Here is a 25,756-nt window from a genome sequence, read left to right as displayed (position 1 = left end):
GTACTGGGGGGCATGGAAGGGGCACTGGGGGGTATGGGAGGGGCGCTGGAGGGGGGCTTGGGAGCACTGGAGAGTAGTGGGGGGTATGGGAGAGGCACTGGGGGAGTACTGGGAGCAGTGGGGGTGGACTGGGGGGCACAGGAGAGTTACTGTGGGCACTGGGGATGGAGTGGGGGGCATTGGGGAGGGACTGGGACATACTGGGGGATGCTGGGACCCATCTCATACCCCCCGCAGGAAACCTTGGCATCTGGGCAAGATGGGACCTGAAGGAGGAGCCCAGGACACCACAGGTAGGGGGGGCACTGGGAGGGGGGGGGGCTGCCTGGACACGGGAATCCTCACACCTGCCCCCCCCCCCACCCCCCAGGCTGGCCTGACACCGGCACCACAGGAGAGTTGGGGACCCCTGGGAGCTCCCCTGGACCCCTCCTGAGGGGCCCTGGGGGCGGGGAGTGCGTGATGAGACCCCCAGAAGCACAGAAAGAGCAGGGGGGGCCGAGGGGGTCCCGGGTGTCTCACCCCCCCCCACACCCAGGTTACATAAACGTGATGGAGAAACATGGGGTGTGAGCGTGGATTGGGGGGATCGGGGGGAACTGGGGAGATTGGAGGGAACTGGGATGGGCTGGTGAGAGGACTGGGGGAACTGGGAAGAGGCACAAGGGGTCTAGAGAGAAACTGGGTGGGGACTGGGATGGACGGGTGAGAGGCACTGGGGTGAACTGGGTGGAACTGGGATGGGCTGGTGAGAGGACTGGGGAAACTGGGGATACTGGGATGAGGCGCAAGGGGGTCTGGGGAGACTGGAATGAACTGGGAGGACTGGAATGAACCAGGAAGACAGCATAAGGCACAGCAGCCATGGTGTTTATGGGGTCTCGGGGGGGGTCTCGGGGGTCTCAGAGCGGGGGGGGGCCGGCGGTAGCAGAGCTGTGGCTGTGGCCAGTGCTGCAGGCCCTGTGGTGGCCCCAGCCAGCAGCACAGCAGGGCCAGCAGGGCCAGCAAGGCCAGCAGGGCCACCAGGCCCAGCAGCAGCCGCAGCGCCGGGGGGTCCCTGCAGGGAGCGAGGGGGAGGGTCAGGGCCTGCCTTTGGGGAGGGGGTCTCTCTGTGGGGAGGGGGATGTGGGCACGTGGCCACTAGAGCTACCTCTTCTCCTGGGCTACTGTCCCCTCTCTGTCCCCTGCTGGTGTCACTGACTCCACGTCCAGCTCCGGGTCCTGGGCAGAGCCAGGGGCGGGGGGGATGTCAGTGGTTGGGGGGAGCCCCTGACCCTCCACCCCCCCCTCCAGCCCCAGGTGTCCTCCCCAACCTGGCACGTGGCCGCGATCTCGGCACCGAGTGGCTGCGCGGGGATGTCACCGGGGTCACTGGGGGGGCTCCAGGGGGGCCTGGCAGGGAGCAGAGGGGTTGGTGGGTGTTCCCCCCCACCATGGCCCCCCCATGTCCCCCACCCCTGCATACTTGTCCCAGGCCTCCTGCATCCGGCCCAGTTGCTGTTGGAGCTGCTTCATCTCCAGCTCCAGCTCCTGGGGCAAAAAAGGGGGATTTGGGGCAAAAACGGGGGATTTTGGTGGCAGAAAAGCGGGATTTGGGGGCACTTGGGTGGCCCAAACACAGCGTGGTCTGGGAGTGCCGGGGGGGCTGTACCTGCAGTGCCGTGTTGGACTCCTCCAGTGCCTGCTCCAGCTCCTGCACCTGCTGCCCAGCCTGTGGGGGGACAGCGGGGGGAGCTGGGGGGGTCACAGCTGTGGGAGGGGGCTGGGGGGGGGGCTGGGGGGTGGCCTTGGGGTGGTCCAGGGGCTGGTGGTGTCCCCAGTGTCCCCATCCCTGCTCACCTGGGCGAGCGCTGTGTCCCGGGAGGCGAGCAGAGTTGAGCAGTGATGGAGCTGGGCCTGGGGGGGGGGAAAGGGGACTACTGTGTTTGGGAGGGGGGGCGGGGGGGCAGACCCCCCACCTCGTTAGTGCCTAACGAAGCTCTTGCTGTTACCTCCACCTTGGCCACCTCAGCCGCCATCCCCTGCAGACTCTCCCGCAGCTCTTGGCTCTCGGTGACCAGACGCTGGTTCTGCTCGGGGGAGGAAAAGGGGCCGGGGTCTCCCCGCCCGATGCCACCCCCAGCGTGTCCCCCTCCCCCGGGGTCCCCCCGGGTTGTCTCCCACCTCCTCCTGGAGGGTGTTGGCTTCTGAGCGGAGGCTCTGCTGCTCCTTCTCCTGGGGGTGGGTTGGGGGTGTGTGAGTTGCTGTCCCAGTCCCCTGTGACCCTGCCCCAGGTCCCCAGTGTCCCCCTCCCCATGTCCCCCTCACCATCTTCCTCACGTGCCGCCTCAGCTCCCTGTTCTCCTCCTCCAGCCCCTTGGCCGTCACCTTCAGCTCCTCCAGCTCCTCAGCGGCCGCCCGGGCCCGCTCCAGGGCCAGCTGGCTGCTGTGGGGGACAGAGGGACACTGCCTGCCCCCGTCCCTGTCCCCGGGGGGGCACCGAGGGTGGCCGGGACCCCCCGCCCGGCGCCCACCTGCGCAGCTGGGCCCGCAGCCCCGCCACCTCCTCGGCCAGGCGGGCGCTCAGCTCCTCGGCCGACTCGGCGTCGCGCTGCAGCCGCGCGTTCCGGGCCGCCAGCCGCTCCGCCCGGCCCCGCAGCACCGCGGCCTCGGCGCTGGGGGACACACGGGGGGGACACGCTGAGGACGGGGGGACGTCGCCCCCCGCCCACCCATCCCAGAGAGCTGGCACCTACGGGCTGGCTGTGTCCGAGCTGTCCCCGTCGGGCTGGAGCAGGTCAGTGGCTGGGAACATGCGTCCTTCCTCGGCTGCGGGACAGGGACAAAGAGGGACTGGGAGCACTGGGGGAGTTACTGGGGCCACTGGAGGGGGCACTGGGAACATTTGGGGAGTTACTGGGACCACTGGGATCACTGGAGGGGGACTGGGAGCACAGGAGAGGGACTGGGGAGCACTGTGGAGGGACTGGGGAGGGGCTAAGGGGCAGTGGGAATGCGGAGGTGGGGACTGGAACGACTGGGATCACTGGAAGGGGGAACAGGAGCACTGGAGAGTGCCTGGGGAGCACCGTGGAGGGACTGGGGGCACTGGAGAGCCGCCGGGGAGCAATGTGAGGGTTACTGGGAGCACTGGGATCGTTGGAGGGGGCACCGGGAATACCAGGGTTGGACTGGAGGGCACTGGGAGCACTGGGCCGGACACCCACCCGCCAGCACCGTGCTGGGGTCTCCGGCTGCTGCATCCTCCAGGAGCCACGCGGCCCTGCGGGGACGGCAGGGTCAGGGTGTCCGGAGGGACCGACCCCCCCGCCCCCGGTGCCCCCGTCACCCACCCGTCCTGCCGGCACTGGGCGATCCAGCCCCGCATGGCCGCGTGGAAGCTGGGCAGGTCCAGGGCGGCGCCGGTGGCCGCGGGGTCCAGGGCCCGGCCCAGCGCCCGCAGCTCGGCCTCGCTGCGGCCCGTCACCGCCTGCACGTACTGCACCACCCGCCGGGCCAGCACCGTCCCTGCGCGGCACCGGCTGGAGCGGCCCCGCCACCGGCCCCGGCCCCCCCGGGGCTGCTCCGGCCCCCGGGGCTCGGGGGGGTGGGAGGGGTCCCTGCCCCTGGGTGGGCTCCGAGGCCCCCGAGCCACTCCGTGCCTCCCCCGTGGGTGCGGGGGCTGGGGAAGGGGGTTCGGCCCCCCCGGGTCTCCCCGCGGCGGGAGCGGCCCTGGGCCGGGGAGGGGCAGGCCCGGGGGTACCTGTTTGCTCGGGGTCGCAGGCGGCGAAGGTGCAGTCGAGGATGAAATCCGCCGGGTCTGGGGCTGCGGGGGGCGCGGGGGAAGGTCATGGGGGTCCCGGCCCCTCGCCCCCCTCCCCCCCCCCCGGCTGCCGGTACCCACGGTGCGGGGGCTCCTGCCGGGGCTCTGCGGGCGGAGCGGCCTCCTCGGCGGGGCAGGCGGCAGCGGGGGCCGCAGCCATGGCGAGGGGCCGGGGGTCCCGGGGGGGGCCGGGGGTCCTGGGAGGGGCTGGGGGTCCCGGGGGGGGGGCTGGAGAGGCCGGGGGGGGCCGGGGGTCCCGGGGAGCTGGGGGATCCCGGGGGGGCTGGGGGTCCCGGGGCGAGGGGGGGCTGGGAGGGCCGGCCCGGCTGGGCCGGGGGGCACGCGGGGAACAAGGCGGGGGGTCCCGGGGGTCCCGGGGGTCGCGCTCGCCTCAGGGCCCTGACGGCGCCGCGCGCGCCGCTTCCCGCCCAAACGGGGAGGGGGCGGGGCAGGGGGCGGGGCGAGGGGCGGGGCCTCCCGCCCGGCCCCCTATAAAGGCGCCGGGTCGGGCCGGGGGTCGTTCCTGTGGCCTTTATTGAGTGAGGGCCCCGAGAGAACAGCCCCGGCAGCCCCGCGGTGAATCCCTCCCCCCCCCCCCCTCCCCCCGGCTGCCCTCAGAGCCCCCGCAGCATTTTCTCGTAGTCGGGGTCCAGGTTCCTGACCAGGAACATCGACAGCATCAGCAGGCAAAGCTGGGGGACAGGGTAAGATGCTGCCCTGCAGCTCCCAGATCAGCCCGTGGCCCCCCATCCTGCCCCTCAGCCCAAAAACCACCCCATGGCCCCCACGGCAGCCCCACAGCCCAGGCCCCTGCCTCCAAACACCCCCTGGTCTCTCAAGCTGCCCCACAGCCCTCCAAACTGCCCCCAGACCACCCCATGGCCCCCATGTCAGCCCCACGGCCCAGGCCCCTGCCTCCAAACCACCCCCTGGTCCCTCAAGCTGCCCCCCGGGCAGCCCCCTACCTCCATCAGGCCGATGCCCAGGCAAGCCCCCACCACGGTGACCAGGTTTTCAGCCAGCCAGCCCTGGACGCCCTCGGCGCAACCCTGCCAGGAGCGGGGTGACAACCAGGGGAGCCCCCAGGCCAGAAGCCCCCTACCCCTGCTTGACAGTCCAGCACCCCCCTAATCCCCCCCCAGCCCCCTGTGCCTCACCCTGGGGAAGATGTCCTGGGGGTCAGCCATGGGGCAGCGGCCGTGGGGCAGGGCCGGGGAGGGCCCGTGGGTGCTGTTGGGTGCTGGTTCCTGGAGGCAGGAGCAGGCGACAGCCCCGTCCCCGGGGGGTCCATCAGGGTGGTCCCAGTCCTGGGCTCCATTCCAGCCACAGCAACTGAGCTGGGGAGCAGGAGGTCAGTGGGGTGGCTGTGGAGCTGGGGAGGGGGGTCACCTGTGTGGTCTCACCTGCTGCTGGATGGCATCCCAGCTCTCATGGGGGTCCCCAGGCGGCCCCTGGGCCGGGTACCCCCGGATCAGTTCCTGTGCGTAGGTGGCCACCTTGGTGGCCAGCTGTGGGGCAGGGGGGTGAGCACTGTGCCCCATGGCACCGGTGTCCCCCCACGGCCTGCCCCACACCAGAAGCCCCCCGGCAACCCCCCACTCACACTGACACGCTGCGTGTAGATGATGACCCCCACTGTGATCTGGGCAGCGAAGAGCAGCAGCAGGATCCCGAAGTACTGGGGATGGGGGGCGTTAGGAGAGGTGGGGGTCAGCCAGAAGCCCCCAGCCTCAGGGGGGACACTGGGCGAGCATGGGCCCCCAGCTCCCCCCCTGCAGCCCCACAGGTGCAGGATGTGGTGGAAACACGTGGCCCTGTGGCTGCCCTAGGAAATTGCAGCAGAGCCCCCTGGACCCCAGCCCAACACCCCCTCAGCCCAACAACCCCCCAGCCTAACAACCCCCTGGCCCCCCAGCCCAACACCCCCTCAGCCCAACAACCCCCCAGCCTAACAACCCCCTGGCCCCCCAGCCCAACACCCCCTCAGCCCTACAACCCCCCAGCCCAACACCCCCTCAAGCCCAACAACCCCCTCAGCCCACCAACCCCCCAGCCCCTTGCCCACACAGGCCCTGCATGCCCCACAGCCATCCAACCCCCCAACCCCTTGCCTCCCCAGCTCCACAGACACCCCCACAACCCCCCAGTGCCCCGCCCCCAGCCCCTCACCATCAGCAGCATGGCCCTGATCTCCTTGCAGGCCCCCAGCCCCCCCAGGAAGCCCAGCAGCATGGAGACGACACCAACCACGGAGAAGATGTAGGACCAGACCCGTAGGCTGTACAGAGGTGAGCCTGGGGGGCATGGGGGTCAGGACCCACGGAGCCGGGGTCCCCACAGCTCAGGGGGTCCTGGACCCACGGCTTGGGGGTCCCTACAGCTCAGGGGTCTCTTACCCAGCACGGCGGCGAAGCTGTGCCGGTCGAAGAGGACCCAGAGGCCGAAGGCGAGGAGGAGGCTGCCCAGGGTCTGGGGGCAGGGAGGGGCAAGTTGGGGGGCAGCCCCACGGCTGCTACAGGCCTCAGGAGGCTGTAGACCCCCAGTCCCACATCCCCCCAACTCCTCTCCGCACCCCAAGACCCCCCACATCCCCCCAAACCCCATCTCCCCCCCACTCACAAAGAAGAGGAGGTTGAAGAGGAAGAGGAAGCCCTTGGCCAAGCTCAGGCAGTTTCTGGGGCTCATCCCTGCGCCCGGGGGATAGAAAGAGGGGGGTCGGTGCCTACCCAGGGCCCGATTTGGCCCCTTCAGGGGGCAAAGCACCCCCGACCCCCCCTCTCAGCCACCCCCCGGCACCTGCGGTGCTGCCGTCCCAGCTCCGTCCCGGGGCAGGAAGCGCCGGGGGCGGCGGAAGCTCCGCGGGGCGGCACCGGGGCGGGGGGGTCGGGCTGCTCCCCGGATGGGACCCCCGGGTTGGGACCCCCCACCCGCATCTCCCCGTGGGGGTCGCACAGGCAGAGATGGGGTGAGGGGGTTGGAGGGGCTGGGGAGGGGGCAGTTGTGGGGCTGGGGGCTCCGCACCGCGGGGGGTCTCAGGGCTGGCACGTGTGGGCACGTGTGCGCGGCGACCACCCCACGTGTCACGTGGCCGGTGGGTGGGGGGTCCCCGTGGGCCCGCAGACCCCCCGGGGGCGGGGCCGAGCGCTGGGGGGCGGGGCGAAGGGCTGGGGGCGGGGCGAAGGGGGTGGGCCCACTGCTGCCATTGCCCCTTTAAGACTCCGCGCTCCCCTGTCACGTGGCTCTGCCTGCCCGCCCCCTCCACGTGACCGGGGCGCGGCCGCTCGCCCCCCCCGACTTTTGTCACGTGACACCGGCGCCGCAGACCACGTGGTGCGGGCGGCCATGGCGGCGGCGGCCCAGCGGGGCGGAAGCGGCGGCGACGCCGGGGGCGGCTCAGGGGGTCGTGAGCCTGACCCGCCCCCGGGGGGAGGCGGTGAGAGGAGGGGGCCGGACGGGCGGGACCCCGGGGGGGCGCCGGGGGGGGTCTCGGTGGGGCTGGAGCGGGGGGGGGGTCGCGGCCCGGTCCTGCCGGGGGTCGCCCCGGGCCCGTCCCCGCGCCTCCCGAGCCAGCGCCCCGCTCTCCGCAGGGGCTTCGTCGGACCAGATCATGCGGACCGGGTCGATCCTGCTGCACGGGTGAGTGGGGGGCTGGGGCAGGAAGGAGCTGGGGAGGGGGCAACCCCCGAGGGGGCTGGGGCGGGGGGCCCGCCGGCCGCCTCCCAGCGCCCCGGGGTGTCCCCGCCGCCCCCCCAGGTTCATCCGGGACCGCGTGGAGCGCTGCGGGGACGCGCAGGCGGTGGCGCTGAGCCAGGCGGAGCTGGGGGCGCCGCAGCCCATCAGCCCCGAGACCAAGCGGCTGAGCGAGTGTCTGCGGCGCATCGGGGACGAGCTGGACAGCAACACGGAGCTGCAGAGGTTTGGGGGGACACACACACAGCGGGGACCCCTCCGCGGTGCCGCCCCTCGCCCTGTGCTGACTGTCCCCGCCGCCCCCTCCCCAGAATGATCGAGCAGGTCGGCTGCCAGGCCCCCAAGGAGCTTTTCTTCCGAGTGGCTGCCGAGATGTTTGCGGACGGAACCTTCAACTGGGGCCGCGTTGTCGCCCTCTTCTACTTTGCCTGCAAACTGGTGCTGAAGGTAGGACCCCGGCCCCCCCACCTCGGACCCCTCCGCGCCCCCCGGGCCCCCCCTGACCTCCCCCTCTCCACAGGCACTCTGCACCAAGGTCCCCGAGCTGGTCCGGACCATCCTGAGCTGGACGCTGGAGTACCTGAGGGACCACGTCCTGGCCTGGATCCAGGCCCAGGGGGGATGGGTGAGTCCCTGCAGCCCCCCCGGGCCTGGGGATGGGGGGGGACACCAGCCCCATTTCAGGACCCCCAACCCTTCCTCCCTCTTGGTTGCTTTACTGTTCTCAAAGCTTCATCCCACCTAAATGGGGACTCCTTTGACACCCGCTTTGCCCCTCACCCCTTCCCTGTGGCTGCTCCCCCAGGGAAAGGGGCTTTATGGGGGAGGGGGGGAGGGAGTGGGGGCCGCTGGCTCTGATGCCACCCCCGTGTGTGTCCCCCCCCAGGAAGGGCTCCTGTCCTACTTTGGCACCCCCACTTGGCAGACCATCACCATCTTCGCCGCCGGTGTCCTCACGGCTTCACTCACCATCTGGAAGATGTCATAGACTTGAGGGGGGGGTCGCAGCCCCCCCCCCCACCCTGTGCCCCTTCCCACCACTCTCTACCCCCCTCGCAAGGACTGGCCCCTGCTGGCAGGGATGGTGCTGACCCCCCCTCCAGCCCCCCGGGCACTGTGCCTTTGGGAGGGGGGCTTTTTAACGAACAGGACTTCGTTAGGACTCACCCCCAAGTTTTGGGGGGCTGAGATGCCCCCACCCCCGGGCAGCTGTGGCCCCCCCCAGACCTTCTCCACCCCCTGCCTGATGCCCAGGGGTGGGGGGGCTGCAGCCCCCGGTGTGGTTTGACCCCAGGACTCGTGGTGCTTTGAGTGAGGGGTTCCAGCCCCTGCCCCCCCCATATGGAGGGGATGGGTGGGGGGTGTTTCTGTAACCCCCCCCCCAAAAAAAAAAAAAAGAAATAGGGCTGGGGGGTGGGGGGTGGGAGGGCTGCAGCTGTGGCTGCAGGTCAGGTATTTATTGGGGGCTCATGCCCCACGAAGGCCCCCCCAGGTGCAATACCCCCCTCCCCCTGGGGCAGGGCCCCCTCCCTGCGGGGGCTCTCAGGGTGGGGGGGGGTCTGAACCCCCTGTTTACACCCCCTTTGTTCCCCCCCCTCGCAATCAGTGTCCCCCAGGAGCTGCAGTGACCTCCCCCCCTCTCCCTCGGTGCTCTTGGGGATGATGTCATGAAATGATGTCACAAAATAATGACGTCATGGGGGGGCCCCATCCTCCCCTCCCTCTGCCTGGGGGGGAGGGTGGTCCTGCCTTTCCCCCCAGATTGTCTTTTGATTTTTTTTTCTTTTTTAAATTTTTTAGTTTTTCTTTTTTATGGTTTGATTTTCCTTTTCTTTTGTACCGTGTTTTGTATCTCGGGAACTTCAATGTCAAAATAAAAGGGGAAACGGAGCCTCGTGCTGCTTTGTGTTGGCCCGAGGCCCCCACCGTGTCCCCCCCCAAACCCCCCATCCCTGGGCTCTCCCACAGCCCTCAAACTCCCTTGGTGTCCCCCCCCCCCAACTGCCATACGTCCCCCCCAGAACCCCTTGGTGGAGCCCCAGGGGTGTGTCCCTGGCCCTGCCCTTGCTGGGGGGGACGGATGTGCAGATGTAGGGGGCGGGGGGGGGAGCCCTGTGGGTGCTGGGGTGCAGGATGGAGGGGCAGGAGGACAGGGGGCTCCTGGAGACCTCGTGGGGGGCAGGTACGGGGGTGGAGGGGGGGGGCCAGGGAACTTTACCGTTACTTTCACTTTCACTTCTGAATGTGGTGGTGGTGGTGGAGGTTTGGGTCCCGTCTGGGGGGGGGTGTGTGTGAAGGTGGTGGTCCCCCCCCCCTCCCCCCTTTCTCTGCTCTGTGTTCCTCCCCCCCAGGCGCCCAGAGCATCTCCTGCATCGTGCGGATCGGGGGGGCCCTGCTGCGGGGGTGAGTCGAGGGGTTCCCCCGCTCGGGGGGGAGCTGCGGGGGGATCCTCCCCTTCTCCAGCCCCCTCCCCAGCTTTGTGCACTCCCTGCTGCAGCAGGAAGGGGGGCTGCCCCGGCCCGTGTCCCCTGAGGAGCTGGGGGGGGGCGAGGAGGGGGGGCCCGAGGAGCCCCCCGTGTCCTCCCTGCGAGTGGCCGCCCTCCGGGTCTGGCACCGCCTGAGCCAGGACCCCGAGATGGACAGGTGAGATCCCTGGGCTGCCCCCGGACCCCCCCAGAACCAACACCCCCCCCCACCTCACTGCTGCCCACCCTGCCCCCAGCCTGGTGGGGGTCCTGGCCGGCCGCCCCCCCCTGCCTGCCCTGGCCGAGGTCTCGGAGCAGCTTTTCCAGGACGGGATCAACTGGGGCCGGGTCGTGGTTTTCTTCTACTTCACCTACAGGGTGGTCCTGCAGGTGGGCCCGGGTCCCCGGGGGGGTCCCCAGACACCTGGGTCCTCTGGGAGTTGGGGGGAGCCCTGGGGGGGTCCCCAGATGCCTGGTGGAGGGGGGTCTGACGCTCAGATGCCTGTTGCCCCCCCAGGCGCTGTTGGGGGGCCGCTCCCTCCAGGCCATCATGGGCTGGGCCGTGTCCTTCCTGCAGGGGCGTCTCTCCGCCTGGATTCGGGACCAGGGGGGCTGGGTGAGCCGGGGGGTGCTCAGCCCCAGGATGGGGGGGGGTCTGCCCCCCCAGCCCTCCCTGACACCCCTTTCCCTCCCTTTTCAGGGTGCTTTCTTCAGCTACAGCCCTCCCCAACCCAGCCGGGACCCCTGAGAACGGCTGAAACGGGGGAGCCGGGCCCTGGGGGGGGGGGGGGGGGCACGACACCCCCGACCCCCCCCCTCCATGTTCCTGGGGCAGCTGAAACCCCCGAGTCAGCTCCGCTGTGGGGCCCGGTTCCTCTTTCATGGCCTCAGGGGCTGAATCAGCTCCTTTGTGTCCCGCCCCCCCATCATGACCCCAGTTCATTCAACTCTAACGAACGCGCAGTTGCAGCCTCACCAGGGGGGTCAGCGCCAGCGTTACCTGCCCCTCCCCCCCGGGCTGCCCCCAACTCTTCTCTCCCCAGGGCTGCCCCCCAACTCTCCCTCCACCTTTTTTCCAGCCTCCTTGTGCCTTCCTGGGCTTGGGGAGATGGGGGTACCCTTGGCGGGGGGGGGAGCAGAGGCGGGGTAGGACCCCCCCCCCCGTCCTGCCCAGTCACGCTGACTCGGAGCGTGTGACAAACAGGGACAAGGGCCAAGGCCACCGCGGGTCCTTCCGGGGGGGAGGGGGGGCTGGGGTCCCCTCCCCGGCTGCCGGGGGGGAGGGGACAGTCCCGGGCCCCTTTCCCCGCCCGCCGCCGCCCGCAGATAAAACCCTCCCGCGGGGCTTTGTGCGGGCAGAGCCGCGTTCTCGCTTCAACAGTGCTTGAACGGAACCGGCCGCTCCCGCCCCGCCGTCCGTCCGTCCGTCCGTCCGCCCGCCCGCCCGGCTGCCATGGACTCCCAGGTCCGCCAGAACTACCACCGCGACTGCGAGGCCGCCGTCAACCGCATGGCCAACATGGAGCTCCACGCCTCCTACGTCTACCTCTCCATGGTGGGAACCCCTCCCGGGCAGTGGGACCCCCTCCCAGAGCTGAGAGACTCCCCCGGGAGCTGAGGGACACCCCCCAGAGTGGTGCCACTGCCCCCAGGAGCAGAGGGGAACCCCCCTAGAGCAGAGGGATGCCCCCAAGGGGGGGTGGGAGCCCCTCGGGAGCAGAGAAGCTCCCCCGGGGTGGTGGGGACCCTCCAGGGAAGAGGAACCCCCTGGTTGCTGAGGAACACCCCTCAGGGTGGTGGGACTTCCAGGGCTGTGGGACCCCCCTGGGAACCGAGGGACCTCCCCCCCCGGAGGCAGTGGGACCCCCTCGGGTTGGCGGGATGCCCAGGGGCCCGTGGGGATGGAGAGACCCCCCTGGAGCTGAGGGACCCCCCAAGCGACTCCCCCCTCCTGCAGCCCAGGGCGGTGCTGCCTGCAAGGGCAAGATAAGGGGAACGTGGCAGGGCGGGGGGTGGGGAGGCTCGCGGGAGCTGGGCGGTGGGTGGGGGTCTCCCGGGGTGCTTCCCCTGAGCCCCTGTGCCCGCAGGCGTCCTACTTCGAGCGGGACGACGTGGCGCTGCCGCGGCTGAGCCGGTTCCTGCGGGCGCAGTCGCACGAGGAGCGGGAACACGCCGAGCGGCTCCTGCGCTTCCAGACGCGCCGCGGGGGCCGCGTGTTGCTGCACGACGTCAAGGTGGGGCGGCCGGGCTGGGGTGCAGGGGGCTGGGCTGCTGGGGGGGCCCGGAGGTCTGACCGCGTCCCTCTGCGCCCCCCAGAAGCCGGAGCGCGACGCCTGGGGCTCCGCGCTGGAGGCGCTGGAGGCGGCGCTGGAGCTGGAGAAGTCGGTGAACCAGGCGCTGCTGGAGCTGCACCGCCTGGCTGGCGAGAAGGGGGACCCCCACGTGAGTCACCCCCTGCCCCAAAACACCCCTTCCCTGCGCTGCTGGAGGCGTCCCCGTGGTCTTTTCTCCACTCTCATCCCATTGGGGTCTTGCTGGAGGGTCCCTGTCCTGCTCCCTGCGCATCCCTTGGGATGGCCAGCTGCCCCCAGCGCTCCCTGTTCCAGTCCCTACCTATCCTTTGGGATCTCCAGCAGTTCCTGGGGGTCCCTGCCCACCCTGAGGGCCACCCCAAACTCCTCTCCCTACCCTCCAGCTCCCTCCTGGTCCCACCTGACCCCCCCGTCTCCCCACAGCTCTGCGACTTCCTCGAGTCCCACTACCTGGATGAGCAGGTCAAGGCCATCAAGGCACTGGGCGACCACCTGACCAACCTGCGGCGCCTGGCAGGGGGGCCCGGGCCGGGGGGGGCCCCTGGGGGCCTGGCTGAGTACCTGTTCGACCGCCTCAGCCTGGAGGAGAGCAGCTGAACCCCCCTGCGGGCAGCCCCCTGGGACCCCCCCTCGTCCCAGGACCACCCCCCCCAGACCCTGTAACCCCCCCGCCCCATCCAAGGGGGCTCACCTGCTGGGGGCTGCCCCCCCAGCATGACTCCAATAAAGGGTCTGTCTTTGCTCTCCCTCTGTGTCCTTTAAATGTGTCCTCTGGAGGCTCTGGGGGGTCATTGGGGAGGGGGAGTGGGGGGTGTTCCTAGGTGTAATTAGGGGTTCCTAGAGGCAATTATGGGGTTCCTATGGGTAGTTAGAGGGTCCAAGTGGCAATAAGGGTGTTCTTAGGGGTAATTATGGGGTCCCAGTGGCAATTAGGGGGTCCCCAGGATATTTAGGGGATTCCTAGGGGTAATTAGGGGGTCCCAGTGGCAATTAGGGTGTTCCTAGGGGTAATTAGGGGCTCCCAGTGACAATTAGGGGCTTCCTAGTGGCAATTAGGGAGTTCCTAGGGGCAATTAGTGGGTTTCTTGGGGTAATGAGATGGTTCCTAATGGTAATTAGTGGGTCTGAGGGGAAATGAGGGGGTTCCTATGGGCAATTAGGGGGTGCCAGTGGCAGTTAGGGGGTTCCTAGGGTTAATGAGGGGGTCCAAAGTTCAATTAGGCAGTCCCCAGGATATTTAGGGGTTTCCTAGTGGTAATGAGGGGCTCCCAGTGACAATTAGGGGGTTCCTAGGGGCAATTAGGGGGTTCCTAGTGGCAATTAGGGGGTTCCTAGGGGCAATTATGGGGTTCCTATGGGTAGTTAGAGGGTCCAAGTGGCAATAAGGGTGTTCTTAGGGGTAATTAGGGGGTCCCAGTGTCAATTAGGGGGTCCCCAGGATGTTTAGGGGATTCCTAGGGGTAATTAGGGGGTCCAAGTGGCAATTAGGGGATTCCTAGGGGCAATTAGGGGGTTCCTGAGGGTAATTAGGGAGTTCCTAGGGGCAATTAGGGGGCTTCTAGGTGCAATTAGGGGATTCCTAGGGAAAATGAGGGGGTTCCTAGGGGTAATTAGGGGGTTCCTAGGTGTAAATAGGGCGTTTCTAGAGGCAATTAGAGGGGTTCGTAGGGGTAAATGTGGTGTCCAAGTGACAATGAGGAGGTTCCTGGGGTTAATTAATGGGTCCAAAGGTCAATTAGGGGGTCCCAGTGGCAATTAGGGGATTCCTAGGGGCAATTAGGGGGTTTCTTGGGGTAATTAGGTGGTTCCTTACGGTAATTAGCGGGTCCCAGGGGAAATTAGGGGGTTCCTATGGGTAAGTTTGGGGTTTCTTGGGGTAATTAATTGGTTCCTAATGGTAATTAGCAGGTCCCAGTGGCAATGAGGGGGTTCCTATGGGCAATTCGGGGTCCCAGGGGCAAGTGGGGGGTTGTTAGGGGCAATTAATTGGTTCCTAGGGGTAATTAGGGGGTCTCAGTGGCAATAAGGGGCTTCCTAGTTGCAATTAAGGAGCTTCTAGAGGTCATCAGGGGGTTCCTAAGTGTAATTAGGGGGTTCCTAGGGGCAAATCGTGGGTTCCTAGCGGTTATTAGGGGTTTTCTTTTTGGTAATTAGGGGGTCCTGGGGGGTCTGCAGGGGTTTGGGGGGTGCAGGGTGGGTCTGGGGGTGTCCTGGGGGGTTGTGGGGGCGGGTTCTGGGGGGTCCTGGTGCCTGCCCGGGGGGGCAGGGTTGGTTTTGGGGGGCTTGGAGGGGTGTCCTGGGGGGGGGGGGTTGGGGGGGGGGGATCTTGGGGGTCATCCATGGGGTTTTGGGGGGATCTTGAGGGGCTTCCTGGAGGTTTTGGGGGCTTCGGGGGGGGGGGGGGTGGGTGGGGGGGAGGCAAGATGGGTGGGGGCTTTGGGGCGTTTCTGGGGGGCTCTGGGTAGGTCCCTGTGTTAGACACACACACACACACACACCCCCCCCCCTCTAGCCCCTCCCCCACGTGTTCCACGGCGCGGCGGTTTTGGGGGGTTGAGGGGCTTGGGGGTGTGTGTGTGGGGGGATGGGTGTGAGGGGGGGGGACCATTTATGGGGTGATTATGGGGCATTTTTTGGGGTGATTTTGGGGCTGTTTTGGGGCATTTAGGGTATTCTTTTGGGGCAGTTTTGGGACATTTAGGGGCAGTTTTGGGAATTTAGGGGGTGATTCTGGGACAGTTTTGGGGAATTTAGGGTGTATAACTTTATAACATCTTTCTTTCTTTCTGTCTTTCTCTCTCTCTTTCTCTTCTTATAACCATGCTAGGTCAGGTGCCAAGGGGATGCTTTGGTTCTAGCAGACAGTGACAAAGCAGTAAGTAGCTCGTTCACTTAGGGATTCTGTAGGGACTGGGAAGAGAAAAACATCTTTACAGAATATTTACATTGCTGTAGACTTAGAAGTGAAATGACCGTGTGCGTGTACACGTCCTTTTGACTGACTAAACCAGTGGCCTAGGATTAAGATAATATAAGTGTCAGCGTGTTTGAGTTCTTTCCCTTTTTGTACAGACGAGCGAGGTGCCAGCGTGCAGCCTGCGCTCCGCTCTCCGGCTCGCAGGAACCCCGGGCGCTCCGGGCCGGGGCCGCCCCCGTCGCTGTCCCCGCCTGCCCCGCCGCTGCCGCCGCCCCCGCCGCTTCGAGCCGCCCGCGGCGGCAGGTCCCGTTCCGCTGGGGGGGAGCCGGGCCGGGGCAGCCCCGGGGCAGCGGGGGGCAGGGGAGCGGGGCAGGGGGCGGACACCGCCGGGCACGGGCGCCGGGCACCTCCCCGCCCGGCCAGAGCCCCCCTGAGCCTCCCCCGGCCCCGCTCGCCCCGGGCAGCCCCAGCCCCTCCCCTGCAGCCGCTCCCCGAGCCCCCTCCTGCCCCGGGGATGCCCGTTTGCATCTTGCCCGGCTCTGACACAGCGAGACCAGTAATTCTGAGATCCCTTTCATCAGTCTCTTCACCGAGTAGTCCTCGAGAGATCTTTCCACGGGCGGTTTCTCGTGGGCAGGTCCTCACTGCTGTCTTTTCCGTCCCCGCCCCGGGGCGTGTCCCCAGAGGCAGGTGACAGGACCAGCTGCTGCTCCCCAGCCCTTAATTCCAGCTGGTGTTCCAGCTGCCCCTATTCCCAGGAGATTGTGGGGAGGGCCCTGGGCGGGGCCCGGGATATATGAGCCCCCGCCTGTGGCTGGGAAGCTCAGTCTGCTCTGGGGCTGGTGGAGCTTTCGAGCTGTGTGAGTGTGTTTTGAAGCTCCTTGGAACAGGGGCAGCCGTGTTGTGCAAGAGGCTCTGGGTAAGCAGTGTATGTTGTCAGAAGGATGTTGGTTGCCTGCAGCTTTTTCTGCTGGTGGTAACTTCATATGGGCTGTTTTTGGGGTGAGAAGGTGGTTTAACATTCTGTGGTGCATCTTTCTTTTTTGCAGGTGATGAGGGACCTGCTGACTGTGGGACTCTTGGAGTTGATGAACTGTGGAGCTTTCTTTAAAGGAGGATGGCCTGAGACCTGTGGCCCCTGAAAGCTAAGTTGAGGGATGGGTGCTGGGGGGGACAAAGTTGGGAATTGCAGGGAGGGGTTTTAAAGTCAAGAGCTGGGGAGAGGGCTGTCTGGGAACTGTCCCTTTGGGCAGGTAAAGGCAGTGGGTTACTCTTCAGCGTGATGTCAGCGTGTGCCAGGCAGGGCAGCTCCAGCCTGCGTGTGTCATGGTGTAGTTTGTGTGGTCTGTTGTCTTTTGTGTCTCAAACCCTCCTTGGGTCCCAGTCTCCTCTTTGTGCTCCAGGAGCACAGCACTCGCCTTGCAGCCCATCCTTAGGTCTTGAGCATCATCTGTGCTCACCATCGTAGTGCCCGTGGGGCGCTGCTTTTCTTGCCTGAACTCAAAAGCCCCGCTGGGCCTCGCGACTCGGGTGTCTCCTCTTGATCCTCTTTTTGCGCCGGTGTTGCGGTCGGTGTCGTCAGCCCCGCTCTGGAGGCTTCTCTTTCACAGGGAGAATCTCTCTTTTCTGGGCATTCTTCCCTGTGTCCTTGCATTCTTGGGTCTTGCCAAGGCTTCTCGTGCATCCGTCTGCTTCAGTTCTGACTGTAGCTTCTTGTCATGGTTTGCAATGTTTGACCTTTCTCTGGGGCTGCCTTACAGGCTCCTTACTGCTGAAATCACGAGTGAATTGAGTATAGGAATATTGGGACTAATGTGTTAATTAAAGGGATATCAGTTCAAATTGCATGCCTGTTAAAGACTTGTGCAAACTGACCACTGCTTGACCTAAGCGACTTGACTTTGGACTGGACTTGTGACTTGACTTAGCCTGAGTATCTGCAGTGATGAGGCCTTAGGCTGCCATTCTAATTAATCTTCAGCTGAACTCCTGTGATGAGCCTTAGTTAGACCTTGACTCTACCAGCTGTAATAATATGGAAACAAGATGTGGGCAAGGTAATTACTCAAGACGATCTTCTGAACTGCGAAGATGCATTGACTGAAAGTTAAGTGGGAACAACTGGACAAAATCAGAATGTGGAAGATTTTTCCAGCTGAGAAACAAGTGGAAGAGAACAAGATTGGAAGCACCCAGCTTGAGCTGCAGTAAACTGGTTCTGTGGCAGAACTGAGGGTCTGAGCTTCTCTCTCAGGTTGGAGGTGAAGACTGGATCCAGCTGCACCTAGGCTCTGCCCTGAGAAGAAGCTGAGAAACCAAAGAGGTCCTGTCTGAAGCTCACAACTCAAAAGGAGGGACTTTTGGGACTCCTCACCTGGTGGCATCTGCATTGGAGGAGGAGTTTTTTTGTTGCTGAGAGTTTCCTCTTGTGCTTGTGTCACATCCTTTGTGTTTGTGTGTTGTGTCTCTGTGCTGTTGGGTTGGAGCTGCTCTCTCTGGAGGCTGTAGCAGCTGTGGGGTTGGGAGAAGAACAGCAACGAGAGCCTGTGGTTTGTGTTGCTGTGCTGTCTGTGCCTGTTGGGGTGCAGATGGAGCATTTGAAGTGAAGTAGCAGCCCTCAGCAGGGGAGGGTGGTCATTTTCCTAGTGTTTTTGAGAGGGGGTGGCTGGAGCCACCTGGGAGAGGCTGCTGGAGCCATAGCCAAGCAGGTTGGGTGCCCAGGTTCTTAAGGCCTGAATGTGTGGGGCGTAATGTTAACTTGTTTTTTAGCTTCCCTGTAGGTAGTTAGGATCTAGAAGATGTTCCTAAATGGGAATCTCTGGAATTGCATCCAGCTGATTGCTTGTTACTGCTTTTTCAGATGCAGGGAGAGGAGCCACGCAGCAGAGGGTGATGGAGGAGAGGAGCAGAGCGCGGTGAGGAGCTGGGTCGGTGCGTATTGAAGAGTCTGGGTGAGTTGTCCCCTGGGTTGTGAGGGAAGGTGTGAGTGGTGCCTCTATCGACTGGCTCATGGTTTGGGTTTGTTTTGTAGGTGCAAAGCACCGAGGGAAGCGGGAGATCTGCACTGGAGGTGACTCGAGCAAGGTCAGTGACAATTAGCATGCTGAACTGGCAGTTGTTTTCCAGGTGTTGTGTTGTCAGTGTGTGATGAGCATCCCTTGTTTGTGTTTTCCAGGCAGCACAGAGGGCTGGACGTGGCAACCCATAACCATCAGAGGCTGGACAGGTGAGCCACGAAGGTGAGAGTGGTAGATGGGAATAGCTGTGGGCAGGCTGTGGGCTCGGGCAGTGTCTCAGCATGTGCTGTTTGCTTCAGTTTTGCAGCCTTGGAGCAGTGGAGCAGCATGCCAACGGGCCATCTGTGGAGATGACACAGGCATCAGCCAGGTTGGTGCCTGGGAGAAAGTTACCTGTGGGAACTCAGTGAAGCATTTACCTCTTGGGTGTGTAGGTGCTGTGCAGGCTGCTGTTGGGGTTGGGTTGGTGTTTGGGGTGAGCCAGGGTGGTAGCAGGGAGGGTCATGGGACTTGTCACAAGCACAGCAGTGATTTGGGTCTTTTGGTATCTTAGATGCCGCAAGCAAGGATGGCCTCAGCATCCGATTCTGGAACCAGAAGGTGAGGAGAACACCATGGGGGTTCTGAGCAGGGGATGTTGATGAGGTTGGCAGTGGCTGATGTGATGCTTATCAGCACTAACGGTGGGTTTGTTGGTTTCTTTTTCCAGATTGCTACGAGGAGCCTGGCGATGGCAGGAACATCCCGGCGAGGATGGCTTGTCGAGGAGGATGGCTGCAGAGCCCTGGCCATCTGAAAGCTAAGTGGAGGGTCTGGGAGGAGGGGACAAGGTTGGGGATTGGAGGGGGGGGTTTCAAAGTTGGTGTAGGGAAGAGGACTGGCAGGGCACAGTCCCCTTGGGGCAGGTCAAGGGATGGGTTACTCTTCAGCACAACATCAGTGTGTATAGGGCAGGGCAGCTCCAACCTGTGTCTGGCGTGTACTTCGTGTTGTCTGTTTTCTGTGTCTCAGACTGTATGTTCCTTGGGTCTTGGTGCCTCCATAGCCTGGTGATCAGCAGGCACCTTGGTAGCCCTCCCAAGAGTCCGGAATGCATCACTTCACTGGCACAGAGCCTGTTGAGCCCTTCTCATCTCACAATTACAGCTTGACGCGTGGATCTCTTTGGCGTGTGTCACATCCTGGCTGTTTCTGAGCGTTCATCTCTTGTGGTGGCCAGCCAGGTGCTGCCCGCAGCTCTGCTCTTGAGTCTTCTGTTTCCACAGAGTCATCTTCTGGGGTTTCATCCCCGTGTCCTCACTGGTCTTAGGTCTTCCAGCTCAGCTTCTCACACATCCCTTATTCTGGTTTTGATGGCAGCTTTCTCTTGTGTGCGGCGGCAATTGCCTCTCTTTGGCAGGTCTGCTTTAGAGCATCCGTGCCATCGTGGCACCGCAGGGCTTCTCTGCCGGCATCATCTTCCCTATGGGAATTGTTCTCCTGTCCTGTGGTCTTCTCATGTATCGTGGTCACATTGCTGTGCTTGATAAAGTGGAATCTTTCACTGAGCAAGGACAAGAGAGTCACAGAAAGTTACAGAGTTCTTGTGAAACAAAGATCCTGCTGTTCAAACAAGAAGATGAGGAGGTACTTGCTTTGCTTAAAATGTGGCAAAACTGCCAAAGTTGCTGTAGGTGAGTGATCTCTTCTGCTTGCTGCAAGATCATGAATATGAAAACCCCACCTCCAGCACTTAGGCAGCCCACCTCCAACTGAAGACCCCCACTCACTGTGTGTGCTGTAGCTCTAAATCAGAGCGAGACATTCACTAACCAATCAGAGTAGAATAACTGAATATGTATTAGGTGGAGGAAACTAACCAAAAGTGTGTGAATGTGTAGAGTTTTGTGACTTCAAGGGGCAGCTTTGCAGCTTACCACCTAGCACCTCATTTGTGCAAACATAAAATAAATGAAAATACCTTGGCTCTGTATGTATTTTGGCATCTTGCACACCAGGTGAATGACCCCACTTTTGGTATAACAAGGTATAACACTCGTGGCATCCGTGTGTAGTCCTGGTCTGTGTGTGAGGGTTGGAGCTGCCCTGCCCAGGGGTGCAGCAGTATTGATGACAGGGTAGCGTAGCTTTATGGGGGTGTGGAAGTAAGTTGGTTTGGACCAGTTCTGTTGGCAGAGACCATACGGTCCATCTCTGGGCGAACAGGTGTAGGCAGCTGCCACAGTTGTGTTTTCTTTACGGTCCGGGGCTAGGATTGGATCCAGCCGCACCTAGACTCCTCTGAGAAGGAGTTTAGAAAGCAAGGGGGTCCAGTCTGAACCTTGTGACTGGTTGGGAGCAGCAGTTAGTGTGGAAGGGGAGCGGGTCAGATCTGGAAGGTGCCTTTGCTTGCACAGATGGGGCTCCCTAGCTGGGTTTTGTTCTTCTAGCTGTAGTGAGAAGGTATATGCAAAAGGCAGAGAGACCTCTCGTCTCACCAAGCTACCTGTGGCTGTGCAGGTGACTTGCTTTACAGGGTGTGTTTGTGTTGTTTCAGATGCAGAGCAACAAGCAGCACGGCCAAGGGCACGGAAGAGGGGAGCAGAGTGCTGGATGAAGAAGGACAGTCATGCAGCTCCGGAGTATCGGCAGGACAGCTGGTGGTTCTGACAAGCTGGAGCTTCTCTGGCTGGATTTTCTGGGTGTGAATCCAAGTGTGAAGCGAGATGTTATCAGCAGAGTGGCCTCTGGCAAGGTGAGCGATGGATGGGGTGCTGAAGCAGCAGGTTTGGGGGGCAGTGTTACGCAGAGGGACAAGCCAAAAGGCACGGAGGGAGCAGAGTGCTGGAAGGTGACTTGGCTGACGGTGTTGGAGGGAAGAAGCAAGTGGTGGCTGTGTTGGCTGCCTTCTAGGTGTTGGGGTTTTTATTTTGGAGGCACAAGGCCAGGAGCACAGCAGGACATCAGCACTGCAGGTGACTCGGGGGAGGTGAGCAGTGACTAAGTGGGCTGAAATATGTTGTCACGTTGTCAGTTGTTTTAGGAGCATCCCTTGGTTGTGTTCATAGGTGGTACACAAGCCCTCCTAGTCCCCTGGGGTCCCCGCCTGGATGATTCAGGATGGCCTGGTGCTGTGCATTGCATTTCCAGAGACAAACAGCAGCTTGGCAGCCTGTGGTCAGGACTCTGGAGAGATTTGAGAAGGCCCCAGAGCACCTTCTGCATCCTCTCTCAGTCAGCATGTGAGTGAAGTGATGCAGGATTCCCACCTCTGTGCTGGCCCCACGTGCCGTTCTTTTCCCCTGTGGTTCCAGACTGTCAGCATAGGAGAGACTTGCTTCCCCTCCAGGTCCAAGTGTTTCCCAGTGTATGAGGGACCTGCCACAGAACCTGAGCTTTCCTGCTGCATTGACTGAAGAGCTGCATAACACTTAGAGCCTGGTGTAGGTTGGCTTCTTCCTGCTAAGAAGCCATTTCTTTACAAAATGCTTTTCTTTGTCTAAGATGGAGACATACAAGTAGTGGTGACCAGATCTGTGCTTGAAAATGGACTTGATGGAAAGTACCAAACTTGTCTTCTGTTGCAATCCATAATGATTTTTTTGGCCTCTTTTTTTTGTACTGCTTCTCAAATACAGTTTTCCAGCCTTTTTTTTAAATTTAAGCAGCCATTGAAAGAAAAACCAGCACTCAGAATATTGATGGAAAAATAATTGTGAACAATTTCAAAACTTCACAGATTTGTTTATAAGATTAATTTATTTGAAAAAGTGACACACTTGTTGCTAATCAATTAATAACAAACTATTTTCACTGCATAATGGAGTCACAAGCTGCTGTCCTCAGACCCTGATCTCTGGGAGGCTCTTTGTAGAAAATCATGCATAGGAATAGGATCATCCTCTAGGAAAGCTGGGAACACTGTGGTTCATAAATTGGAATTTTTTGTGGAGTAAAACCTGGCCGTGTTGGACAAGCCTCCTGGAAATACCCCTGCTTTCCTAGGAACTTGCTGGAGAAATCCCCAGGCAGACTGACCATGACACCTGAAGCAGATACCAGCCACCGGTGTGTTCAGATGCTGAATGAATATTTCTGATGTTCCCTTTGAACTGCTGGAAACCTGCCAGAGTTAAATCCTATCTTTCATTTCTGGAGCTTTGCTGTTTTCCTTATTTTTTTGCCTAAGGTGCATGATCTGAGGTGTTAAGTGTTTGAACTTGGACTGGAAGATGCAGTTAAAATACTCGTCTTTATGCAGAAAGCAACCAGGGAAGACATTCCCAAGTGTAAGTGTGGTAATTAATAAGATTGTAATGATGAGAAAATCAGACTTTCTTCTGGAAATCGCTAGCAAGTTACAACCAAAGAAAGAAGTGGATGTCAGGATAAGGAACCCTGTGACCATATGGCATTGGAAGACATGCATTAGGTGTTCTCTCTGTGGTTTGGCTTGACAAAACCAGTGTGGAAAAGACAGCTGAGGAGGTTCTGCTCCTCTGTCTCATGATAGAAGAGGAAAATGATAATGAAATGTGAAACTCTGAAGTAGCTCAGCAAATTTCAGTGTTCTGCTTATTACAGGGACAACTGAAATTCCCCATATAGATTCTGTGCTTTAAAATACAACAATTCAAATGAACAAAACTGATCTCAGCTGGTGCATTTCTTGACCAAGTGGGGTTCTATGGTCTCTCTGAGCAGCCTATCAGCTGAACTGCTGGGATTTTCCATTTCTTGGTGTTTTGTTTTGTTTTGTTTTTTTTAATTTTTACATGACTAAGAGTGAGTTATGTGGAAAATCAACTCCAGGAAGCTTATCTCAGTGGAACCCAAGAAAAAGTAACATGCATAAATTAGGGTGAACTATATCCTGAGATGAGCTTCACTAATCAGGTTAAAAGAAGATACAGAGACCTGAGAGTATTTTAATGTTACATAAATAAATGTTTATCTATATAACAGCATTTCCTGACTTGGTTTATTTCTCCATGCAGAAAAACTCATAGGTATGTAAAGCAAAAAGCTCTGGTCCGAAGAGGCAGTATGGGTTACTTTAATATATGCCAATTGGTGTGGGGAGAAATTCTGTTGTAGTAAAAATATCTCCATCTTAATAGACCTAGCAGACTTTATTTGTTTACAAAACCTTTAGTACCAAAAAATACATTAATAAAAGAGGCTAGAAAAACTTCTTGGAAATCTTAGTCTGTACTTGCAAAGGATTCTTTTAACAATTTTAAATAAAGATTTTCCAGAATTTGCTGGGGGGGTGGGGGGAGGAAAATAGATCGACCTGGAAAACCGTGCTGACTGCCAGAGGAAGAACATTTGGCATCTGATTTTTTTGTAAAAAAACTTTGTTACCTAACCAAACACTTTCACTTATGGGTTTTATCAAAGGTAAAAAAAATGGTCAAAACATCCCACACTAATCTGAAACTAATTTGTTGTCTAATCTAAAATAACCTCTGTCTCTGAGCAGGGCTTGGCCTGCTAAAGTCACAGCTCTGATCTTGAGGGAGTGAGTCCTCAGAGAAGAGCAGGGACAGGACTGATGTCATTCACAGCATTTTTCCCTGGCTGCCTGGAGCCTGATAGCTGGTTCCAGCTCTTCTACCTTCAGTAGGGATCAGTGGGAATCTCAGCAGGAGGTTTAAACACCCCCCTCTGTCTCCCAGCAAAGGTCTGCTGTTGTGTGTTCACATCTCCTTCACACTTTCCCTGCTCCTGCATTTTCTCCAAGATCTTTTCTCCTCCTCTTTTGAGGAAAATGCCAGAGTGACAGTAACAAGAGCTGGAACTTTTGGTAAAAATACATTCAATATTTCTGCATGTCATGGACTTCTAGGCAGTGTTAGGTGCTTGCTACAGCTACAGCCATCTCCAGGTTTTCTCTTAACTTTCTGCAAGGGAGCTGTGCACAGTGGTAAATAGCATGATGCAAATCAGACTCACCATAAACTCCTGTGAGATGGGCAGTTGTTGTACAGAGCATCTTTGAAAGGGGAGCAAAAGCAAAGCTCAAGGGATGACATGATACCTTTCTAATGGTTCCTGACTGATTTGCATGTATACAGATTTATGCATTATGTTTTGATGTACTTGTATGCTCTGTATGATTCATTTATTTCATCCTGGTTTTGTAGTAGCTTGAAATTTATCCATGCACTGTTCAATATCTGGTCCTATTGCCCTCAAAAGTGTTGAGGTTCCTCAATCACATTCAGCTGTTCCCCCTAAATGACTTCTTCAGGATCAGGTTGGAAGCACCTGAGGAACAGAAACAGTCTTTTCTTATGCTGTAATGACAGGTACATTTTCACTTTGTCAGTTAAAAGGTAACGAGGTCCACAGATGAGGCTCTGGAGGAATGGTTCAAGATGCAGCTTCTCCCAGCTCAGATGCATTACACAGACTTGCAGGCTGCTGCTGAGGTAATCCTTTTCTTATTTTCTCCCCCCTCAACAGCAGAATTCAAAGCTCTTCTAATTGCAGGGGACCTTGGGTGGTTCTTCCTAGAGAAATTAAGTGGACAAATTAAAATGCAGCTTTCATGGCATTTTGACTGACACCTCTTGTGCCTGGAGGTCAAATGTTTTCACTTATTTATGGAACGTGGCATTGTTACAAGGAAGTAGAAGTTGTATGCTGTTGTTATTATTATTTCTACTACTACTGTTTTGTTATTTTCAAGTTAGCAGTTAGATGCAGAGCAACAAGCAGCATGTTGCTTTCCTTCTTTATGAGTTTCTTTCTTTCCAAATGTATTTATTTCTTTCTAAATCTTTCTTAATATCTTTATCAATTTCTTTATCTCTGAATTTCTTTCTTCCTTTCTCTCCACGTGGCTTTCTCTCTACAAACTATCTTTTCTTTCTGGCTGCATCTTTTCTTCCTTGCTTTCTTGCCCCCTTTCCTGCTTTAGCACCCCCGTTCCGTCTGTCTTGCCAGCCCCCCCGGCCCGGCTTCCCCTTCCCCCCCGGCTTTCCGCCGCACCCCCCCCGGCTTCCCCCCTTTCCCGCCCCTTTTCTCGCCCCCCCCCCCCCCCCCTTTCTTACCCTCCCTCTTTATTTCTCTCTCCCGTCCCCGCCGGGAGGGGGGGGGAGGGGTCGGACGGTTGGGGGGGGCGCCTGAGCGGGGGTCGCGCGCCTGCGGGGGGGGACCCGCCCGGGGAGGGGCGGGCGGGGCGCGTGCCCCCTGCGGCGGGAAGCGCGCGGGCGTCTCGCGGGGGCGTCTCTAGCGGGGGCGGGGGGAGCAGCGGCCGCTGAGGGGGAGAGATGGATCCCGGGGGAGGGTGGTCGCTTCTTGACAGGGCAGAGGGGGCAGGAGTGGGAGCAGGGCCGTGTACCGGGTGGTGCTGTGCAGAGCTGCCGTGCGGGGGCCGGCTCAGCGCCCCTCTGTCCTCCCGGCAGAGGAGCAGGGACTTCTCGGTCCTGACCTTGTCCTTCTGCCGTGGCACCAGCTGCTGCTGGAGAAGAAAGAAGAGGCATCCGATGTGTGGGGAAGGAGCCGCGAGTCAAGGGCGAGTGAGAAGAGGAGCAGAGGACTGAAGGGGAGGAAGGAGAAAGGCG

The 25,756-nt window shown here is 60.9% G+C and overlaps 5 protein-coding genes and 2 long non-coding RNA genes across 12 annotated transcripts; 5 read left to right on the top strand and 2 right to left on the bottom strand.

Annotated features, from left to right (window-relative positions):
• Positions 1-539: 539 nt before the first annotated feature.
• Positions 540-3,925, bottom strand: KASH5 (KASH domain containing 5). Its single transcript, XM_051643944.1, has 15 exons — positions 3,884-3,925; positions 3,333-3,805; positions 3,207-3,262; positions 2,736-2,808; positions 2,514-2,654; positions 2,308-2,425; positions 2,164-2,214; positions 1,992-2,069; positions 1,840-1,896; positions 1,652-1,711; positions 1,466-1,530; positions 1,314-1,392; positions 1,151-1,221; positions 858-1,057; positions 540-649 (listed from the first exon to the last, which is right to left on the bottom strand). Exons 2-15 carry the CDS (start codon positions 3,365-3,367, stop codon positions 540-542), a joined length of 1,194 nt encoding a protein of 397 aa, XP_051499904.1. The 5' UTR covers positions 3,368-3,805; positions 3,884-3,925.
• Positions 3,926-4,405: 480 nt separating this feature from the next.
• On the bottom strand, positions 4,406-6,661 carry CD37 (CD37 molecule). The gene is made up of 9 exons (XM_051643951.1): positions 6,599-6,661; positions 6,422-6,489; positions 6,199-6,271; positions 5,972-6,096; positions 5,406-5,480; positions 5,206-5,310; positions 4,960-5,139; positions 4,768-4,851; positions 4,406-4,494 (listed from the first exon to the last, which is right to left on the bottom strand). The coding sequence occupies exons 2-9, from the start codon at positions 6,485-6,487 to the stop codon at positions 4,417-4,419; spliced, it is 786 nt and encodes a 261-aa protein (XP_051499911.1). The 5' UTR covers positions 6,488-6,489; positions 6,599-6,661; the 3' UTR covers positions 4,406-4,416.
• A 436-nt stretch (positions 6,662-7,097) lies between these two features.
• On the top strand, positions 7,098-9,382 carry LOC127396321 (apoptosis regulator BAX-like). The gene is made up of 6 exons (XM_051643946.1): positions 7,098-7,235; positions 7,390-7,438; positions 7,556-7,717; positions 7,804-7,939; positions 8,013-8,117; positions 8,379-9,382. Exons 1-6 carry the CDS (start codon positions 7,145-7,147, stop codon positions 8,478-8,480), a joined length of 645 nt encoding a protein of 214 aa, XP_051499906.1. The 5' UTR covers positions 7,098-7,144; the 3' UTR covers positions 8,481-9,382.
• Positions 9,383-9,581: 199 nt separating this feature from the next.
• On the top strand, positions 9,582-11,029 carry LOC127396322 (apoptosis regulator BAX-like). 3 transcript variants are annotated; one of them, XM_051643948.1, is made up of 6 exons: positions 9,582-9,674; positions 9,844-9,895; positions 9,968-10,135; positions 10,215-10,347; positions 10,475-10,573; positions 10,658-11,029. In XM_051643948.1, the coding sequence occupies exons 1-6, from the start codon at positions 9,626-9,628 to the stop codon at positions 10,703-10,705; spliced, it is 549 nt and encodes a 182-aa protein (XP_051499908.1). In that variant the 5' UTR covers positions 9,582-9,625; the 3' UTR covers positions 10,706-11,029. The 3 variants fall into 3 exon arrangements, with proteins under 3 accessions (XP_051499908.1, XP_051499907.1, XP_051499909.1); XM_051643947.1 differs by lacking the exon at positions 9,582-9,674 and having other exon boundaries at positions 9,691-9,895; XM_051643949.1 differs by lacking the exons at positions 9,582-9,674; positions 10,475-10,573 and having other exon boundaries at positions 9,691-9,895.
• A 281-nt stretch (positions 11,030-11,310) lies between these two features.
• Positions 11,311-13,015, top strand: LOC127396323 (ferritin, higher subunit-like). The gene is made up of 4 exons (XM_051643950.1): positions 11,311-11,512; positions 12,045-12,191; positions 12,274-12,399; positions 12,693-13,015. Exons 1-4 carry the CDS (start codon positions 11,411-11,413, stop codon positions 12,864-12,866), a joined length of 549 nt encoding a protein of 182 aa, XP_051499910.1. The 5' UTR covers positions 11,311-11,410; the 3' UTR covers positions 12,867-13,015.
• Positions 13,016-15,095: 2,080 nt separating this feature from the next.
• LOC127396317 (uncharacterized) lies at positions 15,096-19,006 on the top strand. Of its 4 annotated transcripts, none has more exons than XR_007891954.1 (7): positions 15,096-15,144; positions 16,236-16,335; positions 18,047-18,270; positions 18,362-18,425; positions 18,503-18,573; positions 18,757-18,803; positions 18,913-19,006. It is a non-coding gene; the product is annotated as an uncharacterized LOC127396317 (long non-coding RNA). The 4 variants fall into 4 exon arrangements; XR_007891952.1 differs by having other exon boundaries at positions 16,236-18,137; positions 18,218-18,270; XR_007891953.1 differs by having other exon boundaries at positions 16,236-18,270; positions 18,362-18,412.
• Positions 19,007-19,019: 13 nt separating this feature from the next.
• Positions 19,020-23,125, top strand: LOC127396319 (uncharacterized). The gene is made up of 3 exons (XR_007891963.1): positions 19,020-20,937; positions 21,096-21,171; positions 21,251-23,125. It is a non-coding gene; the product is annotated as an uncharacterized LOC127396319 (long non-coding RNA).
• The last annotated feature ends 2,631 nt before the right edge of the window (positions 23,126-25,756 follow it).

This window comes from Apus apus, unplaced genomic scaffold (assembly GCF_020740795.1).
Source record: "Apus apus isolate bApuApu2 unplaced genomic scaffold, bApuApu2.pri.cur manual_scaffold_72_ctg1, whole genome shotgun sequence".
NCBI lineage: Eukaryota > Metazoa > Chordata > Aves > Apodiformes > Apodidae > Apus > Apus apus.
The sequence above is the reverse complement of the archived record's forward strand: the minus strand, read 5'-3'. Positions and strand labels throughout refer to the sequence as shown.